The 22,448-nt window shown below is 36.7% G+C and overlaps 1 protein-coding gene across 1 annotated transcript in view; it reads left to right on the top strand.

Annotated features, from left to right (window-relative positions):
• COL24A1 (collagen type XXIV alpha 1 chain) overlaps positions 1-22,448 on the top strand; it is a 144,447-nt gene that overhangs the window by 3,415 nt on the left and 118,584 nt on the right. The window contains exons 2-3 of the mRNA XM_034437135.2: positions 10,358-10,419; positions 16,851-18,121. Of these exons, the coding sequence (XP_034293026.2) occupies positions 10,358-10,419; positions 16,851-18,121 (1,333 nt within the window). The remainder of the gene's footprint in view (positions 1-10,357; positions 10,420-16,850; positions 18,122-22,448) is intronic.

Raw genomic sequence — 22,448 nt, 5'->3', positions numbered from 1 at the left:
TTTTTCTGTCCTAACCTTTCCAAGATTGTTTGATTCAATGCTCATATCAGAAGAAGGAATTTGTTAAATTCAAGCATTTTGATATTTTTGACATTATCAATATGGAAATGTTATCACGTCCACTCCAGGTAGGGAAACAGATTCTCATTGGTCTCCATAGATGATAACTGCATGACAATCACAGTATGATTGGTATAGTACCGTGATGCCGAACCTATGGCATGCGTGCCAGAGGTGGCACGCAGCACCCTCTCTGTGGACACATGAGCCAATGCCCCAGTTCAGCTCTGCTGTGCATGTGTGCGCACCTCCTGCTGGCCAGCTGGTCTTCAGGTCTCTGCTGCGCATGCTGGGGGGGCGGGGTATGTGCGGGAGGCACTCACCCATGTGCGTGTGCAGGGCGTGTGCGGGGGCCGTGCATGCATTGCATTTTGGGGATTCGGACACTTTGGGCACTTGGTCCGGAAAAGGTTAGCCATCACTGGTATAGTAGATATGGTCAGGTAAACTTCCTTATATTTAAAAACCACAAGAGAGGCAATTGTAGAACAAGTTAGCCAGAGATGATGTATCTTCCAACTACGCATTTAGAAGTCCAGGAAAAGGGGTCTGGGAAGTTAGTGGACTTGGTGTGTGTGGAGAACCTGTGCTAATCAGGTTCTACTCTTGTGTGAGAAAGTTACACAAATATGAAATGCAAATATGTTGGGAAGGTTTTAATGCTTATTCAATGTGTGGTTGCTGTTTCTAAACTTTTCTAACATGATAATGTAAACCTTCATTTTCAGTACTGCTAGCCTGCTTTGACACTATCTCCCATACCAGAACTAGCTCAAGGGTATGAAAGAACTACTATTCCGTGGATAGAGACTGAGGAGACTAGCAATTAAATCATATAGGACCTCTTATAACAGTGCAACATTCTTTATCATATGGTTGCCTGAGGGGCATATATTGTAAGTTGTGACATATCCAGATTTTTCTACCTTGCCACTATGTTCTGATGTCTATCATTTGAAGCAACTGTCCTGTTCAGCCTAATGGTAAGACTGTTCTTGTCCTAAATATTGGTTTTTGTTCAGTGGAAGTAATGATAAATTTAACCAGAAGATACAGTAAGTCTATCTCTGGTAAAATTTAATCAGGGATACTTTTTTTCCCTTCTCAAAAAGATATGCATCTATGAGTTGGATATCATATATAAAATGATACTTCAATTAGGCACCAATGCATATGCCTAAAATCCATATATTATATGAGAAATTAGGCATTACGACTGAATGCGTACATTCCTGAAAGTTAGTCTGGCTAACACTGCCTCTTTGATGACAAAAATCATATGATTCATTCATTTCAAAGTCTATGTCATTTCAAAACATATGCTAAAAGCATGTAATACCATTTTTATTCTGCTCTGGAAAAAATACTCATATCGTATTAGCCTTTAACCATCAAAAAAGCAAGTCTGAAGCTCAGAAAGTATTCCATTATTGCCCAATAAGGGAAATGAAGGAATTATAGTATAGCATTTACAGTGCTAAGGTGTTTGGGATCCTTTGTTGGGTATGTTTGTATGTATTTGAATGCTGTTGGTTAGATTCACCATCTTGCTTTTCTGCCTTATCTATTTTATGTTGTATTTTTATTCTGTCTTATTTACACTGGGATCTGTCTGGGTTGGCTAGTGCCTAACTAACTAAATAAAACTATTGGATGTTTTGCTTGTGGAAAATGATTTTCATTTGCTTAGCATCTGTTTTCTCTGATTATAAATATTCTAATTATGCCTTGTCACTATGATGATACAATAATGTAGATGTCAAGCCCTACACTTGCATATAAAATTGCTTGCTTCGACTAATTTCAGTGGAACTAATACACTAATACAAGCACATTTGTAATGTGCTTCATCTTTACTTCTTTTTCTATTAGTGAGTTAGTGAAAGAAACACTTGGGGACATTTTTATTTTCATTATTATCCATAAAACAATGTAAATGAAAGCCCCACAATATATTTGCATCACAGCAATACCTAGTGATTTGTGTTATAGGTCACTTACAGAATTTTTATCTTCTATATCTTAGCTGTTGTAGCTCTTTTAAATTGTAATTCAGAAACTGGAATTTGGAATGGATAACTATAAAGTTTTATATTATGTCTTAGAGCAGGAGTGAAGCAGTGTGTGAAAACAAATGCTAGTTTTTTTTCAATTTTAAATAGGAATTCTTCCCAAGGTTTGTTCCAATTATTCTTTGAATAGATTGCTACTCACTTATCATGTGAGAGAGTATGTAAACATAGCCAACAGATGTTACAAGCATTAAGGTTGGAAGATTTACTTCAAACACTTGTCTACTCTTATCCCACAATCCTGGCAAAAAATGTTTACATAGTGTTTCCATGAATCCAGTGTAAACTTAAGGCTAATTTTCTTCTGCAGAAAATCTCCCAGAGATCTTCCAGCCATGTAAAGCATTTGGTTTTTAAGAAATTCCTTGTCCACCTTTTCTTGCCATTATCTTGAGAAACATAGGATTTTCATTTTCCTTTAAGACAAAACATACATCTTGCATAGGACTTGCAAGATGAAGTTTGTATATTTTGTACAATATACTATTATTTTAAAATGCAATTTCTGTGCTTGGAACTTAAGAGAACTATTCTAGGGTAGATATGACCATCTGCTTACTTATCAAGTAGCTGTGGGTGGATTTACTTACCATTTATCTTTTCATACTGTTTCCTCATTCTCTTGGTAATGTCTTTGATAGTTTTCTGGCTAGTTTGAGGACTTGTAAATTGAGTCCAGATGAAGAAAAATATTTTGAAATGGGTGTAAAAAAGAATGAGGGAAAAGAAGTCATAAGCGTTTTTCAGAACTGCAAAATCAGTGCCAGAATGAAATGTAACTTTTGAGGTGACTATTGCTTTTTAGCTGCTACAAACAGTGTACCAATTCCTAGCACACTTTCAGTTATTTTCTGAAATAACTTGTAACTCCAAAGTGCTAACCTTACATGTCTTGACATAGGGGGAAAGATTGTCTGAAAACTCTATGAAGATCTGCATGGGGAATGGTAAACTTATATTCTCATAAACATTTTGCTCCAGTATTTGTTTCTTGTGTTTTTATTTTTCAATTTTATATATACAAAGAGAAAGAAAAGCCTACAAAATCCTACACAATTCGTATAATAAGCAATGTTAGACTTCTTTATTAATATCTTGTCATATGATTCAGTGCTGCACTTTGAGCATACTTCTAATAATTGGCTGAACTTGCCAATGTCTTTCTGGAAGAAAGAGGAAAGAGCAGATTGTGAGTTCTGGTCCCACCTTGGTCATGAAAGCCAACTGACTTTGAACCAAACACTCTCTCTCAGCCCAATTCACCTCACAGGGGAAAAGAGGAGAAAGAAGGAGTATCAGATATGTTTGCCACCCTGAATTATTTATAAAAAATAATAAAGGAAGGATAAATAATCTTTTAAAAAAAGACTTGCACGTGTTTAGTAATTATGGAACAATATCTTTGTTGAATTAATAGGCGGTTTACATCTCTATATGACATGTAGATGCCAAAATGATTTTCTGTTGACATTTATATATTACTCAGTTTGCTTCTGGAATTATTGTGAATAACAGACCTCAACCCCATTCACAGCTGGCCAGACTGCATGCCAGACAGCAGCAAACACAGAAATGAAGGAGAAGTCAGGCAGGAATAAATAAAGAGAAATGACTCTTCCTCACATAGATACAAAGCGATACTGTAGCCCCTTCTGAACCATATGGGGGAAAAAAGGAAGAGCTATAGACACAGATCAGGAAACAGCCCAAGATTTTTTTCAGTATTCAGAAGCCTCCAAATTAACTTGCTGGAACCCCCAGGAAGCAGGAAATTCAAGAATAATACAGACAATGGGAATAACTCAGGCAATTGTTATTTCTGAACAGATAGGAATGTTATATTAATTTTAATCTTCATCTTACTATTCTATTTGAGCCTCTCCAGTGGGTGTACTTTAGTGTTCATACATATCAGATTACATAAATAAATAAATCAGAGTAAATAATTTCTTCTTATTCTGTGACTTGGAATATTTGTATTCCACTTCTAGGCTCTTTACATTAAATTGCTCTGTAGCCATCTTGTGGTTTGCTTGGAGCACTGCACTTTACATAAGATTTGTTTCTTTTTAATCCACTTAGAAGGTACTGTTTTATTGAAGCAACTTTATATGTTTCTTCTTCCACAGGGAGGGGCTATGTTTGCATTTTAATAACAATTTATCTTTCACTTAAAAATGTATGATTTTTCTTTATCTCTTCTGTGATTGATTTATCTTCCATGGAAGGGCTGAAATTTGTTATAGTATAGTATTATAGGAAGTGCTCCTATAGAAGTTACTTTTTTGAAGTTTCTACCTTTTAATCACCAAAAAGGCAGAATATGAGGTGAGAGCCTTATTTCTCTAATATAACAGGGTTAGAGGAAGGATACCGGCTGAGACACTCAGGGAAAATAAGAGATGGCAGGTAGAAAAACCAAATTGCTAAAGTAGGACACAGGGACAAGGAGTGAAAATCTAGATGACTTTTTGGATAGGAGTTTTGAGATTTATAACCATCTACCTTTTGGGATAAGTCAGTTTTCCTACAGAGAAACAACATGTATCCTAAAGGGGAACCCAGAATTTTTTTCTCTTTTGAGAAAGGCATCTAATTTGGGACAAGTAAGTAGGCAATTCTCTTCTTCCCCCTTTTCTCCTTATCTTTTTTTTTTTTAACAGAGACTTCCATGCTCCCAAATTATATTCACTTCTTCAATAGGATAGCTAGATTTGTTTAAGGAGGAGTTTTTTTCTGTATTCTGTTGAAAAGCATGAAAACATGCTTTTTTTGTCCAAACAGTTGAAGGCATTTCATAGTGTCAGATTCTGAAAGTACAGTATTGTACCTGAGACTGTGGAAGCCAGCACACAGTTTAATTATATTGGCTTTAATATATTAAGAATCTAAGCCTAGACAGAATGAAAAACTGGAACTAAAAAAGAAGAATGGAAGACTGGCATTCTACTGCCTTAAATGAATGTAACTGGAATTAAAGAGACCGAGGGAAGAAAGAAGGAACAGGCCTAACAATTAGAAAGAGGGAACTTAAAGAGTGGAAGGCCTTAATTTGCAACCAGTGGTGGGATTCAGCCGGTTCTGTCCGGATCGTGCGAACCAGTAATGGCAACTGCGGGAGGCTCTGCCCACCCTCCTGGATATAATGTGCAACTACTGCTCATGCGCAGAAGGCCGAACGTATGTGTAGAGCTGCTGCGTGCGCTCACATTTGCGAACCAGTAGGGAAGGTAAGTGAATCCCACCTCTGCTTGGAACCAGTTCAAATTTTTTAGTAGTTCCTATGAAAATATACAAGTTTCCAAAGTACAAAGAGGATGACAATCCTTGTCCCACTTCTTGGGTAACTTGAAAAAGAATTAACATGGCTACACAATAGGGGAAGAACAGTATATGGCAGCAAAGAGAGCACACATGGTTCTCTTAGGGACCAGGAACAAAGGAATAAGATTTATACATCAATTCTGAGCAAATCCATGAGGTGGAAGAGCAGGTACCTTTAGAAGCAAAGGAGGAATCCATGTGCCCTTCAAGTGATTCTTTTACAATAGAACACCACAGAAATATATCCTCTGGGGAAAAGAGTTCTTGTAGGGGACAGTTGTCAGGAGCAAAACACAGGAGAGCAAGAGAAATATCTGAGCTTGTCCAGTATCTATAAAAAGGTAGAAGGCAACCCACCCCAGCAAGCTCAAAACTGATGTGTCATATATATTTATCTGCAAGCCCCATAGAAAACTAATTGTGCTCAGCAAGTTTCACAGATGCATCTTCATACAATACAATTAAGCACTTTGAAACTGAACAGAAAGTCTGATATAATTTGCATGACATACCTTTGAGCCAGGAGATCAGATATTTGTCCTCAGACTAGTGTCCATCGACTGGACTTAAACAGCCATGAAGGGTCCTTATCTATTAAAGAAAAGGTGGGGCAGTTGAACAATGACATGAAGTTTTCAAGAACAAAGCTGAAACCTAGATTGTAGCATGTGAAAATATTCAGGCCTGTCACTCCAGGAAGTCAGTGTTGTTTAATATCACTGTGGACAATAAGGGAATTCCAAATTATATCTGTTTGGGAATTTGCCAGAGGAGAAAAATTGTGTGGGATCCTCCCTGATACTAAAACAAAAGGACAGTGCTTGGCTGTTATGTCAGACCTATGCTGACCTCTTCATAGCATAGCCAGAGCATTTTAATCTGGCCTGAACCCCAAGATGGAGGGAGAAATATGCTTCTGTATGGATTATAGGAAACTAAATAAGAAAACAGTGATAAATTCAAACTTTGCATGGTACGCTGAACTATAACCTAAGCAATCATTTTAAAGAAATGTGTAAAGTGAACATAGCCCTTTTAGCTCAGATTTTATATAAATATGGAAAAATTGGCTAATTAAATATTATGGGTTTGAATTTTGTACTATGATAACCAAAGTGTTCATTTTAAAATCCTTATCCAACTTGAGATGATGTTATCTAAAACATTGTCTTTTTCCATCTCACCTGCCAATCAACTGAGATTGTCTGAGCTTCCATCCACATGACATTTTATGTAGTGGCTCCCAACTATCTGTCCATTTTTCCATTTACGATGCTATTAAAAGATAACATTTTAATTTTTTTAAAAAAATCATGAAATAATACTAATCATATACAGTATCAGACAACAAATGCTGCTTCTGTGAAGAAGCTTAAGAAAGAGTGAATCACCTGGACAGCTGCTGCAAGAAGATTGCACAGACTGACTGTAAACAATGGGATGATAAAGTAGCAACAATAGTGCATTGGAAGATCTGCAAGAAATATTATTTGCATGCAAAGGAGAACTGGTGGGACGATAAAATAGAGAAAATCATAGAAAATTAAAAAGCTAAATTGCTCTAGGACTTTAAAATTCAAACAGACAGGCATCTACCACATAACACCCTGGACTTAACAATTGTGGACAAGAACGACAAAGAAAGTCTGGCTAGTGGAAGAGGCAAAACCTGGAGACAGCGGAATAGAAAGAACTGGAAAAGATAACAAAATACAAAGACCTGCAAATAGAAATTGAACGACCATGGCAAAAGAAAGCAAATGTTGTACCAATAGTAATAGATGCCTTGAGTGCAATCCCAAACATCTGAGCAACACTTGAACGCCATCGGCATTGACAAATTCATCATCAGTCAATTGCAAGACAGCTTTATTCGGAACATATTGAATTCTGCAACAATACCTCTAATACCATCAAACATCCACATTTGCCTATCCCAGTTCCTTGGGAAGGAATCCATTAATGGATAAAATGCCAAATCCAGTCTAAACATCTGGCTGTCTGTGCAACGAAAAATAATATACTTGCTGGCATTTAAATATTCCCTTTCATTTTTTTTTCATATTCTCTAAAATCCCCCTTGCTTAGTTGAAAAGTATGACTTTTACTTGTATTCTTTAAAAATTTTCCTCTTTCTCTGATGTTATTAGTTGTATATGTTTAAGTTTGTTTATATGTAGGCAGCATAAGATTTTCTTCTCGGTGCATAAGATATTGGAGTTCTCTCTGTGTGTAGCAAGAAATGTACCCATGGTTCAATTTTGAAAGTATCAGATGTTTACAAAAGCTTGTGGTCATTGTGACAATTCAGAATGATAATATTTATATACCTACAGTCAGGGGTGGGTTCTACTTACTTTTACTACCGGTTCGTAACAGGATCGCGCGTGCACGCCTTGCAAAGAAGCTTCTGCGCATGCACAGATCGCCGATGATGACATCCGGGGCAGGGGCGGGGCTTCCTGCCAGTTTTACTACCGGTTCTTGCGAACCAGTCCGAACTGGGGGCAACCCATCACTGCCTACAGTATATGAACAGAAAACTAAGCAACTATATTCTCTTAGTGAGACACTACAACTGCCTGCTAGATCCACAATATGCCTATAGAAAATTGGCATTAAGGATCACTGTTCCTATGTTCTTGTCTGCAGCAAGCCTTCAGATGAAGCATTTGGGCATGGGTTGGATTAGTTTAGGATTAGCGTGGATATTTTCTGTCCTGTTGGATTCCATGAATACAGTTGTTTTTTTTAAAAAAGGAAGAAAAAAAGAATAGAATCTATGCATTTCTTGCTACTTTTACTATTAGATCCAGCATTGTTTTGATGTATTAACAAATACACTGCAGATTTTCCTCTGCAATTTACATAGGATTGGTCTTTTTTGTTGTTGTTGTTTTATTCCTGGATACAAAGGAATTAAGAGTATGGTAGCCTGCAAAAATGCCCATTGGCAGAAAAGGATTTATTTCTTTTTGACTCTGCATGTAAAGGATTGTGCTCCTAATACCCATCCACTGATAAATGTAAAAACTACTACACATTCCAGACTTGTTTTAATCATAGCTGAATATTATATCTGCTCTAGCATGACAGTAGTTAATGCTAACCAGATTCATTTATAACCAATGTTTGCAGATCCACTTCACATCTGCTTTCAAGCTATAGTGATGAGGTCAATTCTGAGATTAAGTATAGTCTACCATTATCTCTTGTTTAAACTTTTTTTCAAGTCAGAGTGCTTAGCTACTGTATCATTTCTTGTGGGGGATGTTCAGGTAAACATGTAAAATAAAAATGAAGTAGTTAAAGGTAGATGTATTTTGATAGTGAGGATATCAATGAGGTGTAATTTCTTCACTGGCATCAAGAAATTGTCAAATTTATCCCTAGCCATGAATTGTAACCATGCACCCTGTTTCTAGGGACATTTAACTTCAAGAAACTAGAATACTTAGAGCATTAGATTTTAAGGGATAAATGCATGGAAACATCTGGGAGATGCCAGTCTACTCATAATAAGTACTATGCTGAATTAGACCAATGCCTTGTCTAGCAAAGCATTCTTCCTAGAGGGGCCAGCTAACAAGTTCTGGAGGAAAAATGAAATACATCGGGAGAAAGAAAATATACTTTTGGACTGTTATTTGAAATCTGGACTATCTCCCATCAAGTGACAGGTGAACATCTAATGAATCAAGATGTTGACTATAATGTATAGTATCTAATAGATTCAAAGGGTTATCTGATATGGTGACATATTTTAAACATGGCCATTTATCCCTAGCAATACAATACAGCAGGGGTGTCAAACTCGATTTCATTGAGGGCCGCATCAGGGTTGTGTTTGGCCTTGAGGGACTGGGGTGTGCGTGGCCAGATTGAGTGTGACCAGTTCAACATCACTTATGTCAGGGGCGCCTGTGGTGGCCCGAGTACTCTGCCAGCGAAAATGGAGCTTGGGAGTGCCATCCTCAGCCTTTGTGAGCTCCATTTTTGGCTGTGATGGCCTCCTACAACCCTCTGACAGCAAAAACGGAGCTTGAGAGGGCCGCACGCAGCCCTCCCGAGCTCCGTTTTCACTGGCAGAGGCACTGCAGGCCGGTCTTTCACTGTTTCCAGGGAGGCCCTGCAGGCCAGATCTAAGATGGCCCCCGGGCCTTAAGTTTGACAGCAATACAGTATTGAACTATACTATATACACTACACTACACTACACTATTAAAATTTTTTTACAATCCTATAATTCCTTAATTCGGGGTAGAGTTGGGTACCTTCTTGATTCCTAGTTAGAATTTATAGCAGATATTTTCTCTTTGCGCCCTGATAGAGCAACATCTACTGCTGTCTAGGATTGAACTCTCAACCTTCCGAGTGGGAGGCAAATATCTTCACCACTAGGCCACCATGCCTATTGTCAGCCCTGGAACCATTTTCCCCCTTGGCACTTCAGGGCTGCCACAGTGAAGAAAGTCGAGCTGTGGGAATGGGAGTGGGGAGGAAGAGATAGCTGGGGGATTGTAGCCATAATAAAATTCTTTATCCTGAGAATCAAGAATTTTCCCACTAGGTGCACAGAGGTGGGGTCTAGGATTGAGTCACCCTTGGACTGTGACCTGATTGGACCATGTGATGGACTGCATGGGCAGGGGAGGGAAAACTCTACTTTTAGTTAGGGGGAAACCTGAGGGGGACTCGGAATCGGGTTTCCCCAGATGTGCCAATATGACGTGTCTAATAAATCTATACTTTGAAGAACATGCCTGCCTTGGAGTTTTGATTCCGTTGGGTTTTTTACTTGGAACCCTGACACCTATTGTACAATCCCTGTTGTGTTGTGTTGTGTTGTATATATATATTTGTGTGTGTGTCAAGTCTAATGAAATTTCTGTTTTTTATAGGAAGGCCCTTCTCCTTCTTACACTATGTATAGCTGTGGGTTGTGTGCAAAGACAGCAAGAAGGTAAGAAACATTTCTTACAGAACATTTTGAATGTTCTTCTCTATTAAGAGAAGGTTATAGTTTTGATTTTGTTAGTATTACCTTGAAATGTTTTTGAATGACCATTTATCCAAATACCGGAGTTGAAATGGATGCAGAAGTTGAAAGAAACCAATTTAGAGATTACTTTTTGAGATTACTCACATTGCTTCCTATGGAATTACATATTTAGGGAAAAACTGTAAAAAAAAAAGAAGTCTTATATTACTTACTTCAATTTTCCAAATGTGAGTGTTTGGTGACAAAAATGGATTTTTTGGAGACTTTCCAAGATAACTGTGTACTTTTGGAGACTTTCCAAGATAACCATGTACGCTTATTAAAACTTATTCAGAATTTCATTTTTAAGGCCCATCAAAAGCAAAAAAGTTCTATTTTTAAAAATTTACTTCCTTTTATTACATTTTAATGTGCTGAAGATAGTTGAAAAACATGTTTATGTTGTTACTGTTTGTATTTAGACTACTGAGAAATGGATAGATGCTTACTCTGGGAAGTTAAATTGGGAACATAGCAATTATAGGCTCCATTATATCCATTTTATGACCTATGTGTCTGGGCTCTTCCATTTCATTCCTCTTGCCAATGTTGGAAAACTTTTCATATGGAATTTATATGATTGGTCTTCTCTTAACAGTGACTGTGGGTAATATACAGCAGTGAATTTTTTGGGAAGTCTTGGAGCTACAGTGTCTGATTTCTCTCTTGTGAAGTTCATGATGTCAGCTTGCTCTTCATGGGGAACAAGATATGATATCTTAATATATTTTCATCCCAGTTATGGATAGAAACATTTAGTTTAGGAGTTGAAAGGACTTTACTTTTCCAAGCCATTTTCTTTTCCTTCAGAACTTAAAAAACAGAACAAATACTTCTCAGAGTTAATTATAGAAAATTTAAGACTTGTAAAGAAATTTATGACATTCTCAAACACTTTGGATGTCAATTTACTTATAAATAGAAATTATTCTTGCATCATTTTTTTACTATTATGCAGAAGATAATTTTTTGTTGTCATCCAATGAACAAATGTAAGTTTCATAGGTTTGTTATACTTATTTATTTAAAATATTTGTATATATCCATTCATGTAATATGTTTTTATTAATCTTGCTCTTTTCTCCAAGAAGCCCAAGGAAATGTTTATGTGGCATTTTCTTCTATCTTACTGTAGAAGAAGGAGTGGCAACACCTGGGGGTGGAGTTAAAACAGGGATCCAGCCTAGAATCTCAAGCAGGCTAAATTGAACCCCCCTTGAATTCCACGAATCTAACTCCAAGCAGGTGCTAATCACTAGTTGAGAAAATTCCTGTGTGCAGGCTGTTTAGCAATAAATGAATTTAATTGGACCTTCAGGTGTGGATTTGATCTTTTGCACCTGACGCTTGCTTTCCAACAATCCTGCAAAGTGAGTTAGGTTGAGAGACTAGTAAATTCACATACTGTGCTAAAGTATCATGTATTTTGTTTTGGATGAGCATAATTTGATAGGTGCAAAATGTACTAAATGAGCTTCATTTTCAGGCCTACTGATTTTGGAGTCAACTGGATCCTCTTCTAAGGATTTTCTTCATAGTTGTGGGTCATGAATATACTCAGAAAATTTATCTGGCCTCCAAAGGGCTGTTTTTTGATTTGGGTATAAACAATTAATTTGTTTAGTTAAGAAAAAAAGTTGGAGCAGTGTTGCTTACTTTATGCTTGTAGTGGAACTCTTGTTTAAGAAGCCTAAATGCAAAGCCCAAATATAGGTCTAGTTCAATAGTTTATTGGAGCCTTTCTGTTATATATTTACTCTTTCAGCATTAGATGTATATATGATAAATTCAAACAGCTATTGCTTACCCTAAGCTTTGAGATGAGATCATCTAAAGACATGTATTGTCTGACTTGTATGTCAATATCAGCTTCTCTTCAGCTTCTTAGAACAGAAACTTACTTAAAATATAGAATAAATTGAAGGCATGTGGTATCTACAGGGGAAAAAAAAGTTTGTTGGCTTTTCTAACTATGCTTCCTTGGCAATGGTGTGTCAGAGGGATAAAACACAGCATAGTTACCCTTATCCCCACACTGTAAGAAAATGATTAATGAAGTCTGCAAGCAAACAGGGAAGAAAGCATTAGTCTTCTGAAGTTGAAACAAGTCATTTTCAAGACGACAAACCATAAATATTTGTTGCAAATCTCCTTTGAGTTTTTTTTTGTTCTTTTTAATGTACAGAGTAAATGAAGTCAGATGCCAACATCTGTGCAGAGAAAAGAAAAAGAATAGATCCTTAATGGATTTATTTTTTAAAAAAAGTCAAAGCACCTGGACTGGATTATATGTTCTAAAAGCATTTATTTTTTAAAGCATCTTCTAAGAGAATTATTATAGAGAGCCGGTTTGATACAGTGGTTTCAGCACCAGACTGGAAACTGGGAGATCGTGAATTCTAGTCCTGCCTTAGGCACAAAGCCAACTGTGTTACCTTAGGCCAGTAACTTTCCCTCAGCCTTAGAAAGTGGGTGATAAATAAACCAGTTTTGAAATATTGCCAATGAAACCATTGATACTTAGTCCAGGCAGTTGCCAGGAGTCAACATTGACTCAATAGCACAAAAACAAACAAACCAAACCAAAAACAAAAACAAAACAAAAACAGTATTATATTTAGAGAGGAAATTTTAAGAAGGCATGAATGTGTGGTTATAACTTTCTAGCTGTAAGTTTAGGTTGTGAAAGCTGGTTAAAAAGAAGTATACAATTGCTAAGGTACCAAGCTTCCACAGAATTCTAGTGTTACAGGTTAATTTATTTACTACTACCATACTAATAAAAAAAACCCCCCAAGATAACCACCTTGTCTAACCCACATTCCATTTTTTTCAGAGCACTGAGTAAAATAAAGTATGAAAATGCTTATTTTTCCAGTCAGAAATTCCCTATCTAGTGATTTTTCCTCAAACTCTGAAAATCCTGTGAGAGATTCCTTTCTTTTTTGCATTCAATCATGTCCAATTCTCAAACATTGTCTGGGAAGGTCCCTGCAATTTGGCAAGGTTTTTCAGAAGCATTTTGGCATAGTCTCCTTCCTAGGGCAAAGGGAAAGTAACAAGCACAAGGTCACTTCAACAAGCTTTGTGTCTAAGACAGGGCTAGAATTTACAGTCTCCTGGTTTCTGGCCTAATGGTTTAACATCGAATTGGCTTTCTATGAGAAATATAAGCCCCCTCTGAAAAATAGGAAGCTAAAACATTGTGTTTGTTAGATTCCAGGCTTTTTTTTTTTTTCAATAAGGGAAAAATGACACTTTGAATTACAGCATAACCAGTTCTGTGCAATTTTCACAAATTAAAACTTGAATAAATTTATTTTATGCCTAAACATCCCAAGGAATTGGAAAATAGATAATGCCATCTCCCCATTCAAATGATATGTCTTTCAGTGCCTCTGAATACAATATGCTGGCTCTTTGTCAATGGTAAAATACACCCCTAAGTATTATTTAACAGCCTCTTAATAGCAAAGCATGTAACCAATTTTCAAAAAGGGTAATACGTGATTATATATTCAGTGACAATTCCAAAAGTGTAAGGGTTTTGTGTGAATGTATATGTGTAAGTCTGTTTATACACACGATAGAAAAGGAGACAAAAATGTGCCAGTACTTAACATTTGCTAGTAATACTTTGGGTAAACAGAAGGAAGTCAAATTCAGAAATTAGGCTGATTTTTTTGAAAAGTCTGTGGAAATCCTTCTGTTTACTCAGTTTTGGCTTTTGCTTTAACTTGTATTAATGCTGATGAATAATTGATTTTTCATAATTTTAGTCTAATATGCTAAAATGGTATGTTCTGAGGTTCCTGGCCTGAGCCCAAGAAGTAATTTTGCAAATTAGTTTTGAGGGTAAATTGTTGATTGATCCTATGAATTATTATTAAACTACCATAACTCATAGGATTGGATGCTAGGCATTAATGTGGTTTTAATAAGTAGCTTTGCATAATTTCTGGGACTTCTTCACAGCCTCCTTATCCTATGTAAGTTTTAATGTATCAGAACAAACCAGGCATGAAAATAGCAGTTCCATTCATTGGAACTGAATAATTCAGTGTTTCTCAACCTTTGCAAGTTTAAAATGGGCTGTCTTGGAACTCAGGAAGTCTGGGAGTTGAAGTCCACCCATCTTAAACTTGCAAAGGTTGAAAATAATTACTGAAGTAATTATTCATTCCCTAAAATTAAAGTAATTATTCATTCCCTAAAAAGTTGTTTGGAGGGTACTTTAAAGTTAAGAATGAGTTAGGCAAAAATGATATCTCTGTTTTTTTTCTTCCTGTAAAAAGTTCACTGTAAAAGTACTCTTTCTTTTTACCTTGATGGGGCTCTGTGATTAGAAAAAAAAATCTGTGTGGTGAAAAGACTGCTGAAGAAAAAAAGATGTGGATAAGAAAGAGTTCAACTTCCTTTCCCTGCTCATTTTGTCCTTTAAAAAATTGACTACTTCCTTTTAAGATTGTGTAATGTATTAAGTGTCAGGGTTCCAAATAACAGCCCCAACAAAAGAAGACTCCAAGGCTAGAACTTCCTCAAAGTTTCATTTTATTAGAGATGTCATATTGGCACATCTGGGAAAATCCGAATCTGAAAGCTTCCCAGTTTTTCCCACCCAAAAGAAAGTCCAAGTCCCTTCCCCTTGAACCCACATGTCCATCACATGGTCCAATCAATGCACTGTCCCAACTGGAGATGCCTCCCAGTCACACCACTCCAGGTGTGAGGCAGAATGTCCTTGTCTCTCAGAGAAAAGAATGTTATTATGGCTAGATATCTTCCTAACTCCATACAATCCCCCCTCCCAGTTTCCCACAGCACTAAATGTGGCAGCCCTGAAGATCCAAAGAAAAGATGGCTTCTTTTCTATATATATATATATATCATTATAATTATTTTGTATAGGCACTGATTTTGAACTTCAAAGCTGGCATTAGATCTACTGTAACAGTCCCAGGACAGCTGATATCATGAAAAGGGACATATTCAGAGCTGATTTTGATCTACCACAAAGATCCACTGGTTATGCCTAAATCCTGTAGTTTAGCAACATTCCTTTGCTATATGAGGCATGACAACATAGCTTATTTTTCCTTTTGAGTTAGGTGAGAGAGGAATCATCACCCCCTTTTGTTTTTATAATATGCAGTTCTTTTTCCTTTTCATTACAAGCTCAGTATGTCTCACATACATTGAATCTTACATTTGCTTAATCTAATTGTTTGGAGTAGAAGGAAAAATTTACATTTTATTTTCATTTGATAAGTATAGAGTGTATTCAATCTTTGACATTAAATCATTTGTATTTAATTTTTTGACACCTATGTATTTAGAATTTGTGCCTGTTATACTTTTTAGTTTTAAATGTAGATGCATCACAAAGGAAAAGTACTTTGCTTGGCGTTGGATTTAATTAACTTTTCAATAACTGAAAATCACAAAGTTTGAATTTTATTTAGTTTGCTTTGGAGAGATAGACAAATCTATTTTTCTGGAAACATCTTAAATTTGCTACTGGTATAAAGAAACGTATATCAATATTGATTTTGTATAGAATCCTTAAAACTTCAAAATATAAAATATACATATTCACTTTTCACACAATCAGACACTTTCCTAAGGTTTATGGTTAGCAATGTTAAAATCTGTCAAAATCATTGTTGGTTACTATTTGTTCAAATTTAATCTTATATTATCAATTTACTACCTAAATTCCTATTTACCAAATATAGATTTTATCAATAAGGAAGTTTGATAAAAATATAGGTAGAAAACTAGCAACTTTGACAAAATTTGTGGAAATGAATGGGCTAAGTTATCCCATTTAAAAAGTTAAAAATTAGAGGAAAAAAAATCAATGTAAAGCTTGTGGGGAAGAAAATCGAATGGTTTGTTGCTTCTGCTGAAGTAAACTCCAATTTATAAAACCTTGTGGCTTAATATTGATTCATCTTTGTTTTTGCTGTAGCAGGCTTAACACAGCCTTTCTTCTGGCAGTCATTAGGGGAATTATTATCCTCATCTAAAGGTCATAGTCATGGTCAGCCATCTGGAAATAACATTATAGTGGGATGCAAGCCCATGTAAGAGCCTATTATCTCATTTTCTAAAGTTATGTCATACATAACTGATGAGTGTTTATACTAGTATTTGCACAATTCTTATGTCCTATGTTGGTGGGAATCAGGCATGTTGCAGATCTGCATGTGACAGATTTGCATTTTACCGAACAGTGCCATTTTCAGATGTCTAAGTGAAATTGGTGCAGCAATTTGCAAAAATTGCTATAAACTGCATGAATGAATTTAAGCAAGCGCCATTTGTCTTACTTCCTTTTCTTTCTTTTCTAGGCATAGATGTTCTCCATCATTTAGGCCTAAGTGGGCAAGCTATGCATCATCCAACAACAGGGTCTACGACACATTTGTCACATGCTTCATCACCTCAAGGGATTCACCTAACTGCATTTGGAGTTCTTTTATCCACTCAGACAGCCATTGAAGTTCCCATCTCTCAAGTGGGAGCAACAGCCTTAGGTTCCAATTTTGCCATACTAATCAGCTTACGCTCTTACAGAGTAAACAATGCCTTTCTTTTCAGTATTAGGAATAAAAATAGACTGCAGTTTGGTATACAGCTGCTACCAAGGAAGATAATGGTGCACACTGGAGGGAAGCACTCTGTATATTTTGATTATCGGGTTCACGACGAGCAGTGGCACACATTTGCTATTGATGTTACAGAAAAATCAGTCTCCCTTTATACTCAATGTGGAAGGAAACACTTCAGCAAGGAGATTCTTTCCAAAGTACAGTTTGATTCACATAGCTTATTTACCTTAGGAAGAATGAACCCCCAGTCGGTCAAATTTGAAGGTGTGTTATGTCAGCTGGATATTATCCCCTCTGCACAAGCCTTGACAAACTATTGTAAATATGTGAAACTACAGTGTCGCCAAGCTGATACATACCGATCTCATACAATTTCTCCAAGTGAGATGGACTCAAGCAAGCTGTTGGATGAAGTAACCCAACCATTAAGTAAAAGAAAAGGTACACTAAATCTTCATGTCAGTAAGTCAGCATCGGTCAAAGATCCTCAAGAATTGATGGAGACAACTTCTTCCTTGACTCCTCTTTACTTAGGGAATATTACTGCCTTGGCAGAACCAAATGATGAGCAAATTGTGAATATCTCCAAAGAACATCAACATTATGTCCACCAAAGGAAGGGAGATTCCTTGCCTCTCACAAAATTAACCTTAAATCATACAGACTCTGTGACAGAAAATATAAAAAAAAAAGTGAATTCCAATTTGCTGTTTTCCATAAAGCAGCCTAATGCCAAACATATGATGAAAAATACATCAAAGCCATATTTATATGAACTAATGGATATGCATCAGGTTTTAAATACAACATTGTATGGGGATTTTCATTCCGAACCTTTAATTAACCGGTTTAGCTCATGGGATGAGCATACAGTTCAGACTGATGAGATTTCTAATGCAGAAGGCAATTATGAATTTGATGCTGATTATTATGATTATGATTATGAAGAATGGGAGAGACTACTTGACATGGAAAATCTTAAGGGGCCTAAAGGAGATCCTGGACAGGTGGTAAGTGGCTTTCATTTATGGTATCTAATAAAATATAAGAATTCTCAAGCCACATTACAGGGATTTACTAAGGTTATTATAATGCAGGAATTCCCTGTAATTTCAGTTTTCTATGCTAATAGTGGGACTATGAGAAATAACCTGGCCTTTTGGTATTTTGTAACAATGAATATTTTGTTGTAGATAGATTTCCTGGAAATTCTAGAGATATCTATATAGCACAAAGAACCACACATAGGGATTGCTGTCCTCCAAAGGTATTAGAGTTTGGAGATCACAAGGCTAAGTAAAACTGAACTAGATTGTTTCCCCCATGAATTAAAAGCCATTGTTCAAGTAATAAAAGTTTCTGAATCCATTCTATTTCTGAGGCCTAGTTCTTTTGGTGATGGTAAATGTATATTGTGAATATGGAATGGATTAGATCAGGGCAATATTCTTTACATGAAAGCTGGATGAGAATTTTTCACCTCATCTCCATGAATTCCCACCCAATATGTTTATAGATTCATACCTCTCTGGTCTTTAAAACTTCCTATGGGGCATGATATCTAGAATAACATTTTCTTTAGGGTAGGGCACAAGATTGTTTCCTTATAAATGCACACACCTTCCTAGAAAACTGATACTTTAGAAAAAATCTGAAATGATCCAGCCTCACATCTATGGAGATTCTTAGTCACCCAGGCCATGATTGTCCCAAAGGTGCTTTTGCAAAGGCAACTGGACTGTCTTTGTTTTTCCTTGAAGATGTTTTGCTTCTTATCCAAAAGGCTAAAGAAATGAAACTCAAAAGCAAGCCAGAAGAATGTAGCCTATTTGTAAATGGTGCCAGAATTAAAATAACCAAATAGTTTCAGCCCAGATTTAGCGCACCTGATTGTTGGATACCTGAGGAACTAATGCTGACAAATTAATCTTCTGAAACCTTGTAGATCTGTTCTACAGCAGCTTCCATGTAAATGCATCTATACCATGGGTGTCATACTCATGGCCCACGGGCCAGATGCGCCACGCACTGGCCATGCTCACCCCCATTTTAGCGAAGGGGGAAAAAGTTGCGATACATCACGTGACAACGTGACGACGCAAGTTTGACACCCTGATCTATACAGTCACTAGCGTGCTCAGAAGCTAGCAATTTTCTTCTCTTCTTTAATAAGAGGAAACTGACAAGAAAGGCCTAACTCTATTTTTGTAGCTAGAAGGTAGGGGCAAGACTTTTGGCATGTCTTGGAAAAATCCTTTTCTTTTAACTTTGCCTTTTGAGGAGAGGGAAAGAGCCAAGAAAAATGCAGTTATTCTAACTATTACTGTAAAAGCGGAAATAAAAGAGAAACGAAAAACAAAAGGAAGAGGACAAAGGAATTAAGGAAGTTTCTAAAGCTGTGCACCTGTGAGGAGGTCAGGAGATTGTAGGTGATACCTCTGATAGCAAAAAATGCATAATGGCTAATAGAAACTAGGGAGATCTGCATAGGTAGTGCAAAAAGATTTTCTGCTGAGGGATGGAAAGAAGGATGGTTTGTGAACCATGGCTGTTTTGTGACCACAGCTAATTTTGATTTAGTTCATAAAACAAAGTTAAGCAGATTATGGATATATAGCCATTGTTTGATCATCTAAATATATTTTTGTTCCATGAACTACTGACATTATTGTAACTGATCTAGGTTGCTTTCAACTGTATTATTTTCATTAGGTTTGTTATTTTATATGGCTTTTAAATCTGTGTATTGTTAAGTTGTCAGTCTCTTTGGTGCCATAAGATTCTGTGACTGGTTTCACATACAATGCCAAACTATGGTTTCTTCTAACCATATATAATTGAATAAACCACAGTAACTTAATTCATATGATATTGTAAGCTATACATTGTAGTTCAGAAACTACAATGGCTAATTCACCCATCCAAAATCCAAACAATTTGATAAATGTCTTTTCAAACAATCCATATTATGTATCCATGTCATAGAGCAGTGATGGCTAACCTTTTTGCCATTGCATGCCAGGAGGTGGGGGAGGGGGGTTGTGCGCACTGGTGCCCACACCCATAATTCTATGCGCCCCACCCCCGTGCATGCACGCACGACTCCCCCCGCTTTCCCCCCCCCACTCCTCGCATGTGATGGCACAGTGGGCCTGGTAGGCCTGTTTTTCTCTCTCCCCAGGCTCTTAGAAAGGCTCTGGAGGCTGGAGAGAGCAAAAAATGGGACTTCCGGTCCCACCGGAAGTTGGCAAACAAGCCGTTTCCAGCCTCCGGAGGACCTCCGGGGGTGGGGGGTGGGGGGTGGGGAAGGCTGTTTTCGCCCTCCCCAAGCTCCTAGAAAGGCTCTGGAACCTGGGGAGACAGAAAAATGGGCCTTCCCCAGCAACCCCCAAAGCCCACCGGAGGCAGGAAACAGCCTGTTTCCCTTCCGGTGAGCCCAGAAGGTCTGAAAATCCTTCTGGCCAGCGTGCGCATGCGTGCCAGAGCTGAGTTCGTGTGCCCATCTATATGGCTATGCGTGCCACCTATGACACACTTACCATAGGTTTACCATCACGGTTATGGGTGTACCAAATTTGGGTGTACCAAATTTTTCAGCTTTCAATTTCCAAACATTCCAAACATTGGAATGTTTCCAAAGAACATTCCAAACATTAGGGGTGCTCAAAAGTTGTGACATGCCTTGGGGCTTGTAAAAATAATTTGGTTACTTTAATATAATTTAGATGTGTTTAGTAAGTAACTACATAAATATCATAACTTTTTAACGTTTCATTTGTTTCATAATGAGCTTTTACTTTGTATTCCTTTTCCATTCTACACAAATGAAACTTTAGAATCTTTATCATAGTAGTCATGAGGGATGTTTCATGTATCTTTATGTGTGTGTGTGTGTATATGTGTGTGCATGCACACATGTGAGGAACAGAACTTTTCAATATGCAAATACAACTAACCTATTTTACGTAATGGAATGCCTATAGTGGTTTCTAGTATGTCTGTGGTTCAAATATGTAACTGTCCAAAATTGTTTTTCAGCTTCATTTTTCAGAAGTATCACATCATTGCGAACTATAAGGTGTTTTAAAGTAAAGTTGCATCAGTATTGGACCCAAAAAACATGGTGGAATATTTAACATGTACATCAATAATTATGAATGTTAACTGTTCATAGGGTTGCCAGGTGTCCACTATTTGAGCGGACAGTCTACTTTTTTCACATTATGTTCACTATTTTTTTTCATAAAATAGTGGACATTTTTTTTATTCAAAAGCTTTATGATGAAATGGTACGTAATCTAAAGCTGTACAGTCTAAGAGAATAAGGATAGGAGAATCGCATTTTGTCTTTTTTTTTCATAAGTTAGAATGAGACAAAGATCAAATATCCATTGAACTCGATTCTCCGAAAAAATTAATGATGAGATTAAAATAAAAATATAATATAAAATTATGTACAGTTCACATTTTAAAATTGTATTGTAGCTTGTGTCGACTGACCTAAAATTGCATGTTAAAATGTTTGTAAGAAAATATATAATTTAATTGTAATTTTTTTTATTTTTTTACTACTTAACCCCCCCCCCCCCGCTTGTCCGCTATTTTTTGGAAGCAGACCTGGCAACCCTAACTGTTCAGTGCAAAACTAGAAACTATACAAATTTCTACGTTAGTATCTTATATTCCAAAAAATGAATTTTTTGTCCCTGAAAAAATATGAAGGGAACACAATTCTTACACTGGTGTAAAGGCCTGAAAGATGTCCCCTGGTTATTGGAATGTATGATGCTAGATGTATCTGGACAATAAATTTTAAGCATTTATAAAGCTCTTTTCATGATATGTTTTGTAAAATATATATGCCAGGCACTCTGTATGGTTTCCCTCCATGATTAGGTGCCAAATAATTTCTTGCTTATTTGGGAGTTAAATCAACCACAAAATGAGTTTCAGTTGTTTATTTTAACTATTCCTGCTGCCAGAATTCTGGCTTAGCCTGGTATATGAACATGGCTAATGCCTACTCTGTGCTTATTCTTAGAGTTAATAGACAAGAGGGGCAACATTTACAAGCCTGGTCAGGCACTATGAACAGTTAACATGCTCATTTGATGCTGTCTTCGCTTCTATTCCATACATTCAAATAACATAGCGTGATTTTGTTTTCTTAGTCTAGAATGGCTGCTAATTTAAAGTCCCTAAGGACAGAAAGGCTGGGAAGATTTTTTTCTATTTATATACATTTATGAAACTACCAGTTCTCTACCAAATGAATGACAGGCATTTAATCCGTACTATTTTTGTATGTGTGTTTGGGTATAGAATTTTGTGTGATGC

This window comes from Pantherophis guttatus, chromosome 3 (assembly GCF_059756535.1).
Source record: "Pantherophis guttatus breed Tessera chromosome 3, ASM5975653v1, whole genome shotgun sequence".
In the NCBI taxonomy this organism is placed as follows: Eukaryota; Metazoa; Chordata; class Lepidosauria; order Squamata; family Colubridae; genus Pantherophis; species Pantherophis guttatus.
This window is presented reverse-complemented; position numbering and strand designations above follow the sequence as displayed.